Source organism: Tachysurus fulvidraco, chromosome 15, assembly GCF_022655615.1.
Source record: "Tachysurus fulvidraco isolate hzauxx_2018 chromosome 15, HZAU_PFXX_2.0, whole genome shotgun sequence".
In the NCBI taxonomy this organism is placed as follows: Eukaryota; Metazoa; Chordata; class Actinopteri; order Siluriformes; family Bagridae; genus Tachysurus; species Tachysurus fulvidraco.
Window position 1 is genome coordinate 16,177,523 of NC_062532.1, and position 19,063 is coordinate 16,196,585.

The 19,063-nt window shown below is 39.9% G+C and overlaps 1 protein-coding gene across 4 annotated transcripts; it reads right to left on the reverse strand.

Annotated features, from left to right (window-relative positions):
- Positions 1 to 287: 287 nt before the first annotated feature.
- srebf1 (sterol regulatory element binding transcription factor 1) lies at positions 288 to 15,658 on the reverse strand. Of its 4 annotated transcripts, none has more exons than XM_027139071.2 (19): positions 14,851 to 15,658; positions 12,150 to 12,599; positions 10,369 to 10,529; positions 10,091 to 10,237; positions 9,543 to 9,761; positions 9,329 to 9,443; positions 8,947 to 9,101; positions 8,574 to 8,769; positions 8,234 to 8,418; positions 7,818 to 8,079; positions 7,565 to 7,731; positions 6,417 to 6,585; positions 6,169 to 6,277; positions 5,726 to 5,835; positions 5,508 to 5,640; positions 5,097 to 5,262; positions 4,344 to 4,538; positions 3,024 to 3,135; positions 288 to 2,266 (listed from the first exon to the last, which is right to left on the reverse strand). In XM_027139071.2, the coding sequence occupies exons 1-19, from the start codon at positions 14,957 to 14,959 to the stop codon at positions 2,046 to 2,048; spliced, it is 3,381 nt and encodes a 1,126-aa protein (XP_026994872.1). In that variant the 5' UTR covers positions 14,960 to 15,658; the 3' UTR covers positions 288 to 2,045. The 4 variants fall into 4 exon arrangements, with proteins under 4 accessions (XP_026994872.1, XP_026994871.1, XP_026994868.1 ...); XM_027139070.2 differs by having other exon boundaries at positions 10,369 to 10,532; XM_027139067.2 differs by having other exon boundaries at positions 10,369 to 10,532; positions 12,144 to 12,599.
- Positions 15,659 to 19,063: the final 3,405 nt, after the last annotated feature.

Here is a 19,063-nt window from a genome sequence, read left to right on the forward strand (position 1 = left end):
TCCAAGAACACACTTTAAAAACACAGTGCAGTTAATCAGTGAGATCTAGGAGATGCACTGTGGGCTTGAACCTTAGGAAACAGATCTGTTCGAGCAGTGTGTACAGATGAGGAGGTGAGTGTGTTGAACAGACTAAAAGACTAAAGTGCTGCTGCGTCGTTCTTTATCGGTAAAGATGATGTCAGGGCTGATTCACCTCACAATATTAATAATCTGTAAAAAGTAACAAGAGTTACGGTCGGATTGATCTTTTACGTGCTTTAAACAAACCGACAAGAGATCATACGTATGTTACAAAACAACTTTTATTTACATTCTCAAGAATAAATCAAGAAGCCGACAACCAGACAGACTGTTCAAACGTTTTTGACTATGAGCTCTACACTGATTAGCATATACAGGTCATGAGTCAGCGGTTTACAATACAAGCTCTGGAACTTGACTGTAAATTTAACAAAGCTCATTAGAAACTTTACAGTGGCTGAAACTGGAATACAGACGGTATTCGGATCTCTAAAATTTTTGTTTATGGATAAAAAGGTACGAATGAAGCTGAACAGTCAAAACTTATTGGCTCAGATATTTTTGAGACTCTTCATGTTATTATTCCAGCCATCCATTTTACCCAGAACTGTTCTCTTAAAATCGAACAGAAGACTCCTATAGAACAAGCACACAAGTGTAGGAGTCTCTCCCACCTATCTGGGACTAGATGTCCGACAGTCAGGTTCTCCACTTTTAAAGTGAAACTCTGAACCTGTCCCGTCTTCTCACTTCTCGCACTTTATTAACCCCATTATTCTGTTTCTTCATAAGTAATGTTTTCTGCTCATTCACTGTGTTCCGGTGAAACATCCAAGTAGTCTTTTTTTTTTTTTCTGTTCCTACAAAATACTTTTCATGAACATCTTTAGACAAAATTATAAATACATATCTTTAAAAATATATACAAGGAAAACACCACAAGAGAAGAATCTTGTAAAGCCGTATCATGTAGAAGTCAGCCCCGGTAAGGGTAGTGCAGATTAGAAAGGTCTGTACAGATGAAAATGGTAATGAAAAGGAAATCTCTTCACACTCACCATGTCCCCTAACGCCTAGCTCCCTTGCACACTGATTAAACCTTGATTTCCAGTCAGCTGAGTCACCTGGCTATACTGCATTGAACCAGGAGACTCAGCAGGCAAATAACTAAGTGTCTGATGTGCTGCTTTAGACAGGATCATGCACACGCATGGACGTACACCATTGTGACAGATTGTTCTGTGTGTGGAAAGCCAGTATTACATTTTCAGAGGGACTGCAATGATTCGTGTCCAATCACCCTCGAATGCCCCTCATAAGCGTTCAAAGCTACTCGAAAAAATGCCATCTAGTGGACAAAGCCGGTGCTTACACCACCAGCACCTCATTATAAGTACAATAACAGCGGCTTTATTTGCTCTCTGTGAAATATTACTTTAAAGGCAGAGGAGTAATTTTAAGAGAAAGACAGTTGCTTTCCCCTACCAAAACATGCAGAAGCCAAAGTTTGAATTCTCGGTGTGACTGAGCAGCTTTCAGGATTAAGAGGTAAAATGAAACACCTCTATAGTTCTCATTGATACAACCATGTTTCATACTGGTATCCATACTCTTAATTTTTCTCCTGTTCCCCGAGCCTGAGACACCACAGACACCGGAGATTCTCTTCTCACCTTCTGACCTTAAATGGACATCAGACTAAAACGGAGAACTTTGCCAAATCTCACAAAACTACTTCTGCATTTAAAAATTACTGACTGCACCTTTAAGTAAAATGTCAAACATGAACCATAAGTGCATCAACATTCTGACAGGACAAACAAATTCAATTATTAAATTACTTAAATAATAATAGCTGTTAAAGTTAAAAAGAATTGAACAAAGTGGGTGGAAACAGATTACTAGCTGGTTAAATGATAAAGGCTGAAGCCTGTAGCCAGAAAATGTGGCACAGAAAATTTGAGATTGATGTGTTAGTGCAGGAGGGTGGGGTAATGATGGGGAGGTCTTTTGCTTGGTCTCTAAGTGGAGGCAACCGTGGTCCCGCTGCCCAGTTTGATGATCATCTGCTGGCAGTCGTGAAGAGTACGTTTGTCCCCCAGCTTCTCAAGAGTGCGTGCAGCGTCTGCCAACATCCCCACCCTCTGGCCCGGGGCCGACAGGAACGACGGAGGCAGATACCAACATGCCAACATGGCTGCTTCTGCCTGCTCACGCTGGCCTGGCCGTGTCTCACACTCCTCTGCACACACACACACACACACACACACACACACGACACTGAATGGATTCCTAATTATAGATGCATGTTAGAGTGAATATTAAACAGCCACACATTTCACATCAGTGGAAACAAGCACATCTGTAGCTAAATGAATATTCAGCACATGCTTGCAGACACACCCACAAATAAAAATAGAGTGGATTGATTCATTATTGGAATTCTCTACTGTTTTACTAACTATTATCTGTTCACCATCATTTATCATTTAATCATCAATTCACCTTCTTTCCTGTTTACCTACTTAAAATAGAAGCCTTGGGGCAGATGTTGGGGGCCAGTGAACTTGAATCAATGAATTTGTAGTTGTGTTCCGAATGTGGTCATGTGGGGAAGTGTAATTAAGGTTTAATAAAAAATAAATAAATGGAAACTTTGTTTATTGTGGCAGTGTTGGGAAGATAAAAGCTGCATAGGAAACGTATCGATTGGACTCTCGTGTCTCAGTCTAAGAGCCGTTGGAGTATAATGCTTGTAGGCGTGAATTTATGATCTAGTCACGTATTGAATCTGTTTACCATCTGCTCTAGAGTTCTTTCATAACTGAGTCGAGCAAATGGGTTTTCTTTTCACAGTACTGGTAAACATCCGCATGTGTGAACTGAACGAGACTTAAAAAGCATGCACGCGCACACACACACACACACCTCTCTATATCTGAATATTTGCAAACAAGCATGTAAACACATCTGCCCACACAAACCATCTGAGTCCTCACCGATTTTGCCTCCAGGTGTGGCACGCCGGCGCAGACTGCGGTCCAGGAGCTGGTGTGTGCGTGTTGGACTTGCTCCTGCCATCAACCTGGCAGTGGCTTCATGCAGAAACAACTGGAGAGAGAGAGAGAGAGAGAGAGAGAGAGAGAGAGAGAGAGAGAGAGAGAGAGAGAGAGAGAGAGAGAAAGAAAGCTTAACAAGCTGGCAGACAGCACACCCATGGGGGCTAATCCTTCCTTCAGAAGCTGACACGTCTCTTCCTCTCTTCCTCTCTCTACTGTCTCCTACTCTTTCATCTTCTATCCAGCACATTTTCCCAGCAGCTCTCTCTGTCCTTTGCTCTGCTACAGTTATTAAACTGGAGTAATATGAAAAAGTGGTATATTAATATATTATAGGTGAAACAAAAGCTTGATACAAACTGGAACTGTGACTACGAATGAAATGTATATTAGGAAAAAAAATGAAGTTTAATATATATAGCGGTAAACAGGTCGAGCATGAATAAATCTAACTTATAGCAGTCTCATATTGTTTGAAAGTACAATAAGCCATGACTGTTTGTGGCCCCAAGATTTCTTCATTAGCAAAAACTGTGAAAATAACACAACTGTCCATTCAGCATTTTCCACTGACTAAATGGGAGATCAGAAAAATTTTATTCGACTGTTTTTAAATTCTCATCTGTTATTAAAATTCAGGACTTTACAAACTGCTGCTCATGCTGCATCACAGGGCAACGTAACATAACTGGAAGAAAGTGCACTCTACCCTCTTCCACATACAGGTGCACTAATGCCCTGAACCATCTCTCTCTCTCTCTCTCTCTCTCTCTCTCAATATAATATAATATATATATTAGTGGCATTCAGGACCCAACTAAACCTTCAGAACTTACTACAAAAATCAACTGCCCAGGATTTAATGATGTGAAACGTACTATTTAATTAGACCAAAACTGAACATGCACTGAAAAAGTTAGCAAACGACGAGGATGACAAATTATGCCATTCGAGTACTATTTTTGAGTGGAATGCTGATGTAGAACTCCACTTCTCACACAAGCTACAGTGGTTAAAAACAGCTCCCCAGCACTCAGCGATTTGCAGAGCAATGGCCTATTTCAGCGCTACGCCTGAGGAAAATACCAGCGTGTCAGCATGAGAGCATCTAAATCACTAAATCCAGATCAAGAGCTGGAATCCACTCCGACTGTGTCCAGCTGTGGCCACATGCCTCCTCTGTGTAGCCTTCATCAGCACATCGGCAGCGGATTTGTGTGTGTTTAAAGTGGATGTTTGAGCGCTGTGTGCGTGTCTTACCCTTCGCATGGCGGGTCGGAAGCTGTGGGCCAGTTTGCGCAGAGAGCTCAGGTCCTGCTGGAAGCCCTGAAGCTCGGCTGGAGAAGCGGCTGAGGCCGAGCTCTGCTGAGGGGAAGCCGGAGAACAAATCTGCTGCTCTCGCCACAGGCTGGTGCGTGTCACCAGCAGCAGATCACACAGTAACAACTGCACTAACTACAGGCATGAAGAACGAAAAAAGGAGAAAGAGACAAGAACACAGTATAAATGTTATTAGTGTCTTTAGATTATTAGAAAACAATACACAAATCAGCACCACCACCATCATCATCATCTTCATCAGCAGTTATTTAATTCTTAAACTACAGTGTGTTATATTTCTAGGCTTAATTAACTGTTTAACCGATCCAGATCGTAATAACTTTAAACAAGTAATGTTAGTAGAAAATCTTTCAAATTGCTCCACTGCCCTAATACATAAGCAATGTATTAAACGCCTAGACTGATCAGAATGTGACCAGCTCACTTGAATCAGAAATAAAGCATCCTTTGCTTATCATTGGTCCAAGAATTAAAGAGACTCAGCTCTGTGCTGCACTGCAGGAACATTGCACTCTGTTCAGTCACATGCAATGCAACTACAATGCACCACAGCTCAGGCCAAGACACGACGAGTTCACCTCTAACTGTACGTGGTCTTCAGGTTTCCCCAGGTTTTTTATATACTTGTTATATTTGAACCCTGTGTGTGTGTGCCTGTGTGTATTTCTGTACCTTATCTAAGGTGCTGCTGCTGCAGTGTGGCCCCAGGTTAAGGCTGTCTCTGAACAGGCTGCTGGCTTTCTCACAGTAGTTCAGGCTCAGCTGTCTGTTCTCTGGTTTGGCCAGCAGGGCGCGCACTGCTTTAAACATGTTCAAACAGGCTTTGGGTAATGGACTTCTGCATGCAAAAAGAAAAAGAAGAGAAAAGAAAAAAAAGACAGACAGAAAGGCAGACAGTCAGGAAGGATGGAGCAGAAAGCAGCACAGACTCACAGAGCACTTCAAATTACTACAAACCATCAATATAGAGTTTGGGGTGAGTGGATAGAGAGAAGAATATAGTGATAAAGACCATGTGACAAAATCTTAAAGACCGGATAACTGTGTGTGTGTGTGTGTGTGTGTGTGTGTGTGTGTGCTTACTCGTCTGCCTGAAGACTGCGTGGAAGGTGCTCCACCGCTGGATACAACCTCTCTGCCGCTACGTCATCTCCCTGCAACCAGTTAATAATCACCACGGCAACTGACGACCACCATTTTGAGTGAGGGTCACATCCTAACACAAAAGAAACCTTCAATTAAACTGAACGATTAAAAAACGTCACGGAGGCTTTGTTGAAAATGACAAACGTGGAACCAACCGGTGACGGTGGCCATGTTAGAGCCGATGGCGAAGGCCTGTGTTGTAGCTCCTGCAGCATCAGATGCACTGTTTAGCAGCTGCAGGTACTCCAGGGCATCGGAGTACTCGCTATAGGACAACACACACACACATAATTCACATGCTGCCCATCAAATTTCTTATCGGTGAATAGGAATATAAAAACAAATAAATCATGTTATCTAGATAAATATCTCCGAGCTGTCTTCACACAGGAATATCTTTCTCCTGTTTTATTTAAAGCACAATTGCCTCAAATGCCATATGAGGAATAGTTCATCCAGCTCAGAGCAGAACCAAACTCTAGTGTGTACACGGTGCTCACACGACGGCAGAGTGGATAGAAAAGCAGTGAGTACAACTCTGAGGTCTGGAGTGTAGAGTTTTAAGACAATGTGTGAAAAAGAGCTCGCTGTGACTCACCCTTGTCCTTCGTTGGAGCTTTTGTCTCCACGTGGCTGAGCGACGCAGTACAGCGCCTTCTCCAGCAGGTGCTCCCTGAAAGCCTGAGTCACCTGAGCCAGAGGATCCACTGAAACCAAAAACAAAACAAAGCCTTTAAAAAAAAAAGCCTTCATATGTGCACATATGTGTTCCATTTTGAATTTATTATACTGTATTATGTGTGTGTGTGTGTGTGTGTGTGTGTGTGTGTGTATGCAAGGGCACACCTGTGTTTCCAGCCTGGCTGTAGATGCTCTCTTTAGGGGTGCTGCGTACAGACCAGTCGCCATCCACAAAGAAGCGATGACCCAGAGGGTGACAGAGCCACTGCATGGCAGGAGGAACGCTGCCACTAGGGGACAGACAGGCCTGTCGCGCACGACTCAGAAAGCCCCGCTACAGAGACGGACAAAATCGAGACATAAACAGTCAGGGACAAGAAGAGAGACGGAGTCACCTGCATCAGCATGTGAATGTCCTATAGGCTGTGTACACTGTGAATGCAAGCGTGTCAATACAAATGAACTTAAGGCACTGTTTACATGTACTCTCAACTTGGCAGCGTGTTAAAAGGTCGGGTTTATATATTCGACATACAAACAAATGAATGCACATGCATTGAGGGACATTTAGTGTTCGTTTCCTGTCAAGTAAACAATTACCCAATGTTAATTCTGCATGTTTATGCATTTGTATATGCATGTTAAAATCTTTAAAATATCCTGTTATATAATATCCACCATGTTTACTCACTAAAATTTGTAGCATCTCTCAGTTAGTGAGAAAATGCTTTAGAGACTACTCTATAAACTACACACCTCTCCTGTGTGTTTTACCTGTAACAAGTGTGGATTAATCCACACGCCAACTACTGAATAATAATCTTTTAGAAGAATAACTGAATCAAGTGTTTAAGGGGTTAATTAGATAGAAATGTCAATTTAGCTTCATGCATTTTTTATGCAATCTGATCATTAATGGATGACCGGCCTAGATGTTAACACACACCGACAGACACAAAGGAGGGAGAGAGAAAGGAGTGAGACTGTAAGAGAAAAAGCGTGACAGACACACAGACAGAGAGAGACAGAAACAAAGGCAAGAGTGTAAGAGTGATGAATACAGACAGACACAGAGGGAGAGTCTGTGTGTGTGTGTGAGAGAGAGAGAGAGAGAGAGAGAGAGAGAGAGAGCGAGAGAGAGCGAGAGCGAGAGAGAGAGAGACAGAGAGCGAGAGAGAGAGAGAGAGACAGACAGACAGACAGACAGACACATAGGGAGAGACATAGTATGCTCAGGGTGAGAAACAGAGGGAGAGGAATCAATGTGAGAGATGACAGAAGGTGAGGAGACAGAGCACACTCAGTGTTCTTACAGAGGTGATATGCAGCAGGCGGGGCAAGCTGGTTTTCACTCTCAGGGCAGCAGAGACGTAGATCTCAGCCAGCGTGGCCACAGACAGACAGTCTCCAGCACACTCGGCTAGATTGACCGCACTCAGTGCCATGTGCATCGCGAACAGGTGGCTGCCACCCAGCTTCCCTACAGACACATAGAAGCCAGTCAGATTAAGCAGCACCGGCATGAATGTCACACACTATCAGCTATGTGCTTAGACTCTCTCTGACCGGTCATGTGCAGCTGATGCAGGCGGTGGTAGACGAGGGCGGCATCACGGCTGCTCTTGCGTGCATCCTCCTGTAGGGGGCGATCGGCACACAGAGTTCCAGCCCTGCAGGCCAGCCAGCGACCGACCCACAGCCTCTGCAGCCACAGACGCAGGGTGGACCAGAGCACAGCACATGCCAAGTCCAGCTGAGAGGTGGGCAGAGGACGACCAAGAGCCTTCAAACATGTCCAAAGGTTCTGAGAAGCCTGGGCAAAGTCTCCCTGCATGGAAACGATAAGAGGAAAACAGACAACACAGGAGATTTAGATAGCTGGTTAACATGCATGGTACTAAATTTAATTTAAATGATGCTCATTCTAAAAGACCTAAACAAGTGTGTGTGTGTGTGTGTGTGTGTGTTCTGGGGGGTCTCACTCTGGCCAGGTCGAGATCAGCCTGTTTACGGTGTCTCCAGAAGAGGACGGAGGATTCAGAGTGTGGTCTAGTGATGGGCTCTCCATACACCAATAGCTTGATCAGAACACCAGCTACCAGAACACCATTTAGCAGCCACACCAACAGAGTGGGCAGCATCCAATCCATCCAGCCCCATGAGTCAGCTGCAAAATACACACTCCGTAAGTGCCAATAGTGTACGTCAGAATGAAGGAGTCTGCATATCTGGTTTAGTAAAAAGCCTGGCGTATCAAAAGGTTAAATAGATGTGGCCACACTGGGTATCAGAATTCATCCTGTATGTTACAGGGAACAGTACCTGCATTATCAACAGCAAGCATGGTCCTGCCAGTTCCTGCATGGCCTGGAGAAACATCTTCTGCAGCTCTGCTTTGGCTCCCACACATCAGAGACGCCAGCGGGTTGAAGGAGAGGAAGAGGAGGGTGAAGGCGCACAGAGCCATCCGTGAGCGGTCCAGCATCCCTCCAGCAGCCTTCTCAGCATTAGCCATAGGCTGTGTGGGAAAGAGAGAGAGAAATATTTATATTAAATTGAAGAAATCAAATGTTTTCTGAAATCTATTCTGAAAGCTGTGATATGATCAGCATGGTCTAAAAACGATTTATTGCCCGTTATGAAAAACTTTTATATGGACCTTTTTAATAAGTGTACAATACTAAAAACGCACTACCTTACTGTCCTCTCCCATGGGACTGTCAGGTTCAGAGTCACTGCTGCAATGGGAGAAGGAGCCACTGGGCTCCGGAGAGCCGGCATCAGAGGCTGGAGGAGTGGGAAGTTCAGCCTTTACATCCACCTCCATGGCCACCAGGTCTTTGAGAGACTCTGTACACAAACACACATACAGCAGGCTAAAGTCAAGAACCACACTGTTACACTGGGAAAATCAGCTGAATTTAGATCTTCGTCTAAATGAAGATAAGTTTCAACTGGGTGTAAACATTCAAGTAGTAAAGCCTGGAAGTGCAACCAGCCACAGAGGTACAGAAGTCGCTTTTCTCTTTACTTTGAAGCATTATTACAGTACACACATGATACATGAATGGACTCACTGTTCTTTTGGTTGGCCATTTTGAGAGCCATGTTCTCCTGCTTTAGTTTCTGGTTGGACTGCTGAAGGTAGCGGATGTAGTCGATGGCTTTCCTCAGCACTGCAGATTTATTCAGCTGGAACACAGAGATTCATTCGCCCACTGAAGCCCAAATATCAGTAGAAGGCATTCGACATATTACATTTGAACAGAAAAAAGGCAGTAGCAGGCAGACCTTAGCCTCAGTGCCAGCCACAAGGTCTTTGAGCTCGATGATCTTGTCGTTGATGGAGGAGCGGTAGCGCTTCTCGATGGCGTTGTGTGCTGTTCGCTTCTCGCCTTTATGGAACTGCATGCCTGGCTTGCTGCTAATGGCTATACGGTTAATGGGCAGCTTCTCTGTGTCCACCATGACAGGAACTGTGGTCAGGATCGTCCCACCATTCATCAGAGCCTGACAGGGAGTGGGGGAGAAGTGAGAAAGTGAACAGAAATAAAAAAAAAACATCTGTGACTCAAGAACATACAGTGATGTACTTTTGCAAATGTAGTTGCATAGATTAGGTGTATAATAAAATATTGAAATTCTACACTTAATAAGGTAATATACAGTTTGTTCTAAATTATTTATCAAAATGCATTAAACTTTACAACTCTATTTATTACAATGCCTGGGAACATTGTTGACTATAAGCGTCATGAATATGAAATTGCTGCTCTATGTCTATTATGGGTGCCAAAGATTCATGCTTAAAAGCATCAAGAAGTCTTCAAGAGTGCTACCTGCAGTGAGGTGCTCTGCATTGGAGCTGTGGATGTGGTCAGAGACGTGATGCATGGAGACGTGACTGTAGTTATCATAGATACGTCTGGCTTCAGGGTGGTGAGGAGGAGAGATTCTGCTTTGATGAACTGAGGCTGCAACAAGACCTGCAGATCACACACACACACACACACACACACACACACACACACACACACACACACACACACACAATTAATCACAGGGTGTAATACGGAACTCAGTAAATGTCACAGCGTGCACAAGTACTCACACTTACAGGAACTTGCTGGACATGAGTCTGTGCTGGAGGACTGGAGGAGGCGGCGAGGATAGGAGTTGAGGACAAACTCTGGACCTGAGCCTGGATGGCTACCGGCTGAATGTTCTGTGGAGAGCTGGCGACACTGGGCACAGGCTGGGGAGAGGCCTGCTGAGTGACTACTGCAAATAACAATTTAAAGGTTATTCCTTGTGAAAAGAAAAAAGAAAAGAATCTTCCTTTTAAAATCTGATTTGAGTTGATCTTTATCTTTATTTTCCCGAAAATAATAATTATTATCCTCGGTTGGAAGAATTTTACGATTACATTATAACTTTTGTGTGTAGTTAAACTGAACTACAGAATGTAGTTTCACTTCGCAGCTTCTATTATTAAAATCAGAAGTTCACATCATTTAAGCGACCAAACAACAAAATCTCTTTCATGCTATTAGGCACTTGTGTGTGAATATTTTATCTAAGATCTATGAAGTGGTTTCATCCTTTAATAACCAGTCACTTAGATTTTTTTAATTCTTTTCATGAAGATCTTTCCTTATTTTATTGAATTATTTAATTCTATATCATTACATTTGTTCTATAGCAATAAAAGTCATTAACGTGTAATAAAACCTGAACTCCGGATGTTAAAAAAGCCACACCAAAAAAACAAAACAAATGTTTTACACCCTGCAGAGTCACATACACACTGGATCTCTACCCTTACAACGATCATGGGGCTTTTATTTAGACCAGAGGCTAAATGAGTAATCCTTGTGCAAAACACTTAGCTGATTCAGTTTACATAATGTGGTAACAAGGTAAATGATCTGATAAATTGAACATTACACAAAATTCAATCAGTGGCCCTCACTTTATATTCACCCGAGAGTCAGTCATATAATCTACATGGATGACTCAGACAGCCATCAATCTACGTGTCTGTGTACATTGACCTGTTCTGTGGCCTTTCTGCATCACTTTCCCATAGTGAGACCTGCTTTGACCTGCTTACTAACAGACAAGTGTAATGCAATACACTGATGGTCTGAGAACTAAACACAGCAACCTGATAACAAATATGGAGCAAAGGGCCACTCCGCCTCCCTTCTTTTTCTAACACTTTGTTGAGTCACAGAAGAGTCAAATTAGACAAGCTGCATTCTACTGTCCTGTTACAGGCCTATACACTGTCAGAGAAACACTAATTAAAGCAGATGCACCGAAGAAGCAAATATCCAACCACAACAGCTGTAACAGGACCAAAATATACATGGAAATAATGTGCCAGTCAAATTCGAACATACATTATCATGAAAGTATCAAGAGTTTTCCTCTTTTATTAAGTGACTTTAAAGTTTTTCCTAATAAGCAGGCTTGACTTCGTTTCAACCGGCTTCATGCGAGTTTTTTAATGTTCCAAAAAAGTTGAAGCTCCTTATTGCTTCTCCTAAGTTCTAAATAAAAAGCACTACTTGTTTAGGAAAACAAACAATCTAATTTTGTGTAAAAATTATTTGTTAATAAATAGATTTTAACACTGTAATACATTTATACACAGGCATTACCATTGGTCTTGGAAACAAATTCCAACCATTAATCAAATTGTCTTTGGGAGATTAGATGAAATATGCATTTATTAAACTAATGTGTCCAAACATTTAACATGTAGTTACCTGGTAATAAATGGTATTTGTTTATTATTATATTTTACACCATGACAATGTGATTATCATTACAAGATGATCTAGCATGAGCTTATTGCTTAAAAATAAATGATAATGGTAGAAGCACCTATACCAGTGTATCCATTCGGGTTTGTGTAGTTAGTCACGGGCTGCTGAGGGCTTGAGGTGAATGTAGGGCTCTGAGGAGCCTGGCTTGGTGGGTGAAGTACTGGTTGAGCGGTTTGAGCTTTGGGCTGCTTCACCTGACTTGGGGCCACAGGAGTAGATGTTACCTTGGTGGAGGAAGACTGCTGAAATTTTGGAACATGGAAGGTCTTTTCTGGGGTGGAGGAGCTATGACTGACAGGGGGACCGAGCAGAGCATCCAGATGTGGGCTGCTGCTCAGGATGGTTGAGGAATTGGATGAGGTGGAAGAAGTGTGAGAAGTGAGAGCCAAGCTGGAAGGAGCCAGGGTTGAAAGGTCATGTGTTGGAGCTGGTGGTGGAGGAAAGGTGGTGTGATCAAAAAAGCTGAACTCCTGGAGCTCCGGGATCTCCTGGTTGTGGATGAGCTGGAGCATATCTGGGAAAGAATAAAAAGAGACGAGCTGATGAGAAATGGTAATTATTATTAAATTTACCTGGAAGTCATAAAACATGAATTAACGACTCAGTATATACTATAAAAGTATACACTATAAAGGTTTGCGAACAGCTGAGCATCGTAGTCATTTTGTAGGTCTTCCCTTAAATTTTTGTGCCCTATAGTTAGAAGCACAGAATTGCTTAGAATGCCTAGTTATGCTGTAGCATTATGATTTACCTTCACTAAAAATAAGAGCCCAAACTTGGTGCACAATAATGTCCATTTGCACAAAGCAATGTTGTGGAAGAAGTCGTGTGACCTCAACAGAGCCCTGAACAAAAGCCCAATCAGCACCTTTGGTATGAACTGGAACACCAATTAGACTCCAGAAAGCCTCGCCCAACATCAGTTCCTGACCTCATTAATGCTTTCGTGTCTGAGAGAGCATAAATCCCCTCAGCCATGCTCCAAAATCTAGTGGAAAGCTTTCACAGAAAAGTGTAGGTTATTATAACAGCAAAGAGGATCTGTCTCAAAATTAATGCCATGGTTTTAAAATGTTTAACATGCACGTGGTCAGGGCTCCACAAACATTTAGCCATAAAGAATGCACCCAAATACTGTGAAACAGTAATGAATGTGAAATTGTAATTCGATTTGATTCTTAAGATTCTACTGCAAAATGCCAGCAGTTTGCTGAACACTTGGGCAGGTAACGTTGGTTTACGGGGCCCAGTGAGGAGACTGCTAACGGCACAGGAAAGCATTTCATATTCAGGGCACAGACACAGGCTGTCGAATCTCATTAACTTTCTCAAGCTCTGGCACAATCAACCAAATACTCTAAGGAGGAATTATTTCAATGCTAAATTCCCAAGCGGTGTGGTATTTCAGACGCCTTCCAAATCCGGCTTTTCTCCCAAACTTTTAATCAAAGAAGAGTCACATTAAAAGTTATTTAAAGCTTCCTTTTAAATGAAGTATTAACTGTTAAAAAAAAAAAATCACTGGAAATGTGAATCAATAGTAATATAATATGTAGTCAACTCTATGCAGAGAAACTGCCATTGAATCTGAAGTTCAGAAACTATGTTGCTAATGTGTTTGTTATTACTGATGAAAACTACCTGGTTTGTTTTGTTATTGTTTATGAAACCAACAGACAAACTTAAATGTACATGTATTTAACATGTCTCACACACACACACACACACACACACACACACACACACGTCTGTGCACAGTCCTGACAGGAATCTGTTCACCACTGTTTTGGATGAGGTGATCGCTCTCCACCAATCAGAGAGCGCGCGAGCTCAAGAACAGTCACAGACGCGGTGGGAGGAGCGCGCGCACAGCTCTACTAACCACGGGTTACTATCGGACACCGAGGTTACTCGAGGTTATACAGCTTCTTATTATGTGCTGTATAATGGCTCGCGTAATAGAGAAAAATGTACTAAAATGCACACTGTGGGGAAAAAATTAGCACACAGCACACCATAATCATGCAATATCACCATACCATATTAATTGGAATTTATTTTATTTATTTATTAATTATGTATTGTATTTATTTATTTTAAATGACACAGGGAAATTTTATTTATTTATGAATTAGAAATGGAAATTATTCAAATTAGGTTTGGGTGAAATAATAATAATAATAATAATAATAATAATGGCAGTGATCGTGATGAAGCATGCTGCTTAGCTAGCTTGACACAGTAAGGGGAATGAACGGAAGTAACCTCTGATGAAGTTCTTGGGGGCGTGGCTTTTAGCAATATGCAACTCAGAACTCAAACAATGCCTACACATGATACACTCATTACCATGAACAACTCCTTTTTCTTCAAATTGCTTGATTTATACCTTGTTTGTACAGGTTTACGTAACGTGTGCTCGCTAATATACGGCCCTGTGTTGCTATACATTGCATTATACACAGTCAAGAGCTTCCTATTCATACAGCAATTCCCTTCACATTCACTACACGTTATATATATATATATATATATATATATATATATATATATATATATATATATATATATATAGATCTATAGATCTATATGTCAGATATGCAGTAACTTCCCTCCAGTGTGTACCAGAACGTGTCTAACACGTGCATGTGTCTGCACGACTGACTTTAGCTTCATCGAGCCAGAAACACAAAGCATCAGTGAACGTTAAGGGAAGTAAATAAGTAGGTTAGGAAACTGACTCCAAAACAGCTTCATCTTACCGTCAATGTCGTTCAGCAGAGCTGTGTCAATATCACTCGGATCATTTAGGGATATGCTTGGATCCAAGCTATCCAGTGACGGATCGTCAAAAGACATATTATTATTCATTTTCTTGCAGATTCTCTTCTCTTTCTTTCTCTCTACAGCTGACTTGTGTAAGGTTTAAATCCAAAGACAAAACGTTATTCCGTATAAACTCGAAAAACTTCATGTATGTACGTGCAGGTTCATTTGTTTATAACAGAATCATCCAAATCCAACTTTTTGACGTTTTTAAATCTGTCAGCATCCTGCCTGCTGCCATTTCCACACCGGTGTACAAGACAAACTTGTCTAAAACAGAGTTTAGTCGGTGCACGCGCGTGCTAACGGGGCGAGCAAACCCAAAAGAAACCAACGTTTTTGTGTGACACCGCCTGCGACCAATCAAAACGCAGATTTGATCTACGTCACGTTTCCCACGCTACCTTCAGCACGTTAACAATCTTTAAGGTTTAAACTATACGACGTTAGTTTACATTAATAAGCTCGCTGTGGAGCCACTGGGTTATCGAAAATATATAAAATTTTGTCTGTATATAGTTTAAGAATCGTCTGTCGTTGCGCATATGATCAGGTCATTAAAAAATGGCAAATAATACACCAACACGTCAGAGGATGTACTATTTTTCTTACCGTGATCATAATTAGTATTATAATGATTTAAGTTAACATGGATATTAAACATTTTCGATAAAAAAAACACGACTGAAATTAAACAACAATTCGCTTGTTTACAAAACGTCAACCTCTGACAACTCAGGTGGGTATGTCTTATTCAGCCAATCAGAATACGCGAGGGGCGGGATCTGTATAGTCAAGTTTTCATGATCTGCAGACTCGACACCGCCTGTAGAACCAGAGAAACTGGCCAATAGGAAGACAGAAATGGAGTGGGGTGATATGACATCACGACTGTAGCTCCCGTGGTTACGTCATGCATTTTAGCTTATAATAATAAAGCTACTGCACGAGGAAGAATAAAGTAACATATATATAAAATAACAAAATTGTACAATACATTCATTTATGATCCTACATTTATGACATTCTTCATAAAATATGATGGATTCGATTATTTTTGAATAATTCTTTTATATTTTTTTTAATATGTGTTCAAATATAAAACAGATATTGAGATAAACAGTTAGATCGACTTCTGATATGCTTTATGATGTTTCTAAACAAAACAATTAGAATAAAATCTGGAGGAAAATGTCTGAAATAAAGTGAAATAAGGTGAAGTGGGTCAATGACCGACAGTAACACAGGCGATACATGAGTCGGTTCTCAAGATTCACTCATATTGTGTCGAAACTTACAGAGCCTCCATTAGTGAAATAAGAGATTATAGTGGGGTGACAGGATAATAACAATTCTTTTATACGTACAGGTGTTGTTTTTTTTTCTACATTATTTGTTACATGCAATTGTTATATTGCAATTGTTATATTGTAATATGATGTAATGTTTTTCTTTTATAGTAAAATATTTCATATAACATACATAACACACCATAGTGATTTTCTCCAAGCTCTATTTATTTATTTATTTATTTATTTATTTATCTATCTATCTATTTTTTATTATTATTATTATTATTATTATTATTATTATTATTATTATTATTATTATTATAAATACTTAATTTTTATTCTTTCTATCCAAAATGGCAAAACATTTAAATTTATATGGGAAATGAAATTGAAATGAATTTAAATACTGTTGAGCGGTGCTCGATGTTTGTAAACAATACTTGTAATTTCTACTGTGAAAAGCTGTGCTCATTATAACACAGTAACTGATTTACAGTACTATATAAGCACTTAAATAAGTACTCATTATTTAACTAATAATAATCATCATCATCAAATATTGCTTTGGTTGATGGGAAAAAACTCCTTCCTCTAACAGGAATTTATCATGGTTCTTGGCTTGACCCAGGGATATGATTTCGAAAGAGACAAAAATCACTTTTGTAAGTTTGCAAAACTGAGATGAATGAAATATTTTACAATAGGTTCTTCTGGACTTTTCTATAAGTACCTATAATCCTATGTTAGTGGTTTCTGCTAGATTTGGAATACAGGAGCTTTTCCCACTTCTGACAGCTAATAACGTTATCAGCTAATCTTCACACGCTACATTAAAGCAGATATTCAGTAGAGATGTACAGTATTTTGTGTAGATAAGTTTGGGAACTGCTACGTATTCCCAAACATATGCCAGGTACAGGTTTAGCAGGAACAACAGGATGAGCCGAATTATGCTGAACCTTTATTTAAAAAGCTTTTATTCTTATATTGATTTATAACCTAGTTTAAAAGTGGCCTGTAATTTATCTTTGCTTTATTACACTACCTGAAGTGTATTATTTACTTGATCCTTTGTGCACTGTAAAAGTTTTGTACATGTTGTGTAATTTTAAGCATAAAGCTGCATCAGTAATCAAAGCATATCAAAGAATACAGTAACTTACAGGTAATAAAGTACATTCAATTACAGTAAACTAGTCAAACTAGTAGTAATTTTCTTCAAAAATAACTTCAATATAAATAACTTGTTTTTGTAAACAATGTTAACCCTATTTTCCAGACTCACTGTTCTTAAAAAGATGACACAAACATTGCACATCACAATAAGAATCTTTATTACATATCCTAAAATACACAAAGATATTGTCTGAGACAAATAATCAAAATAGTTAGGACTCAATGTCACATTGTAACATTCATTAAAGCAGTTATTAAAAATAAAGATTGCCACCTTATTGGAAAGCAAAACTTTTTTCTTTTTTATAGGACATATAGTTACAGACAAGTCAGCTTTATTGTTTTAAATTATACAAAGCTATAAACAAAAAGAAATTAAATTATTAGATAAATAAATGTGACTCGTCAAAAATTTCTTTTTGGACACGTGTAATTTAAGTGTTAATGGTTCATCATCTGATTTGTGCTTTATATGCACATAAAGCACATCTATACTCAACGTTTTATGACTGATTTAGAACAGCTTGTATTGTATTAAGACATTGTATTAGGTGCTCTGTCAATCCGAACAACTGAAATGTTAAAATCTCAAAATATTTTCATCTAGATTTGACCAATTTGTGAGTAAAGCTACAATGAAACACTTGAGTACAGGGAATGACCACAAAACTGGACTACTGTGTTTCAAGAGCTGATGTACACCAGGATAACCAATGAGGTTCAGGCATCTTATATTCCTTCCAGCTGTACTCCAGCTAGCCAACTTATCAAGCTGTGAAACATGCCATACACTACTACTGTATAACCATCAGGATGAAAAATATGAAGTCACCTAAAATGAGCTTCTGACTGAGTCATTTGTTCTCTTTCTGAATATTAACTTACTCAGAAATGATAACAGGCATTTATATCCAATTCTTTTGTTGTATATACATATATTTATGTATACATAATGCAATACATAATGTACAATTTATGCTATCCTAATTTAATCCTTAAAACCCACCTGGAAACAAATTTATTCTATCTTACTCTTTTAATGCCGCGGATCTTTACCGTGGCCCAGATTTTCATGAGGAATTTTGTTTTTGTTGTGTGGGGGGGGGGGGGGGGGGGGGGGGGGGGGGGCGGCTATGAACTCATGCATAAATATACATGAATAGATGATTCTGTAAATAAAATAGTTTACAAATACTTATGAAGTATTTGAGAACAATATTTCTTCAAATCACTTACTGGTAAATGAATGTTCCATACAGTATTAAATAGGCAGTGTATTTTATAGAACTTGATTCTCGGAACCATTCAGAAATACTCTTAGCTCTCTGAAACAAGAGGTGAGATCCCTTTTTGGAAACGGTCTTTGGTCACTATTTTCATGATTACGACAATGCGACTTCATTCGTCAACTTAACTCTCAAATCAAATAAGAAATGAAAACCAGATAAAAGATGAGGGAGAAAAAAAGAAAAAACAAGCAAGAATTACTTTTTTTTTTTTTTTTTGGTTTTCCCTTATTTTTTTCCTCAACAAAAAAAAAAAAAAAATCACAGGTTTGACTGAATACATGCAAACACAAGACAAATTAAAGGAAAAACTGGTAGTCCTGTTATGGATATTAAGGCTATTGTCTTAGCAGTGCTTGAACTTTTATAGCGCTTTTTCACCAAACAATGCAAAT

What these genes read in the sequence shown, in the direction of transcription:
- srebf1 (XM_027139065.2), bottom strand. Translation starts at nt 14,959, where the DNA reads ATGAATAATAATATGTCTTTTGACGATCCGTCACTGGATAGCTTGGAT. An exon ending in AATGGCCAACCAAAAGAACA is followed by an intron (nt 9,102 to 9,328) that starts GTGAGTCCATTC and finishes GTTTGTGTACAG; the next exon opens with AGTCTCTCAAAGACCTGGTG. An exon ending in TAACATGGCCACCGTCACCG is followed by an intron (nt 5,641 to 5,725) that starts GTTGGTTCCACG and finishes CTTTTGTGTTAG; the next exon opens with GATGTGACCCTCACTCAAAA.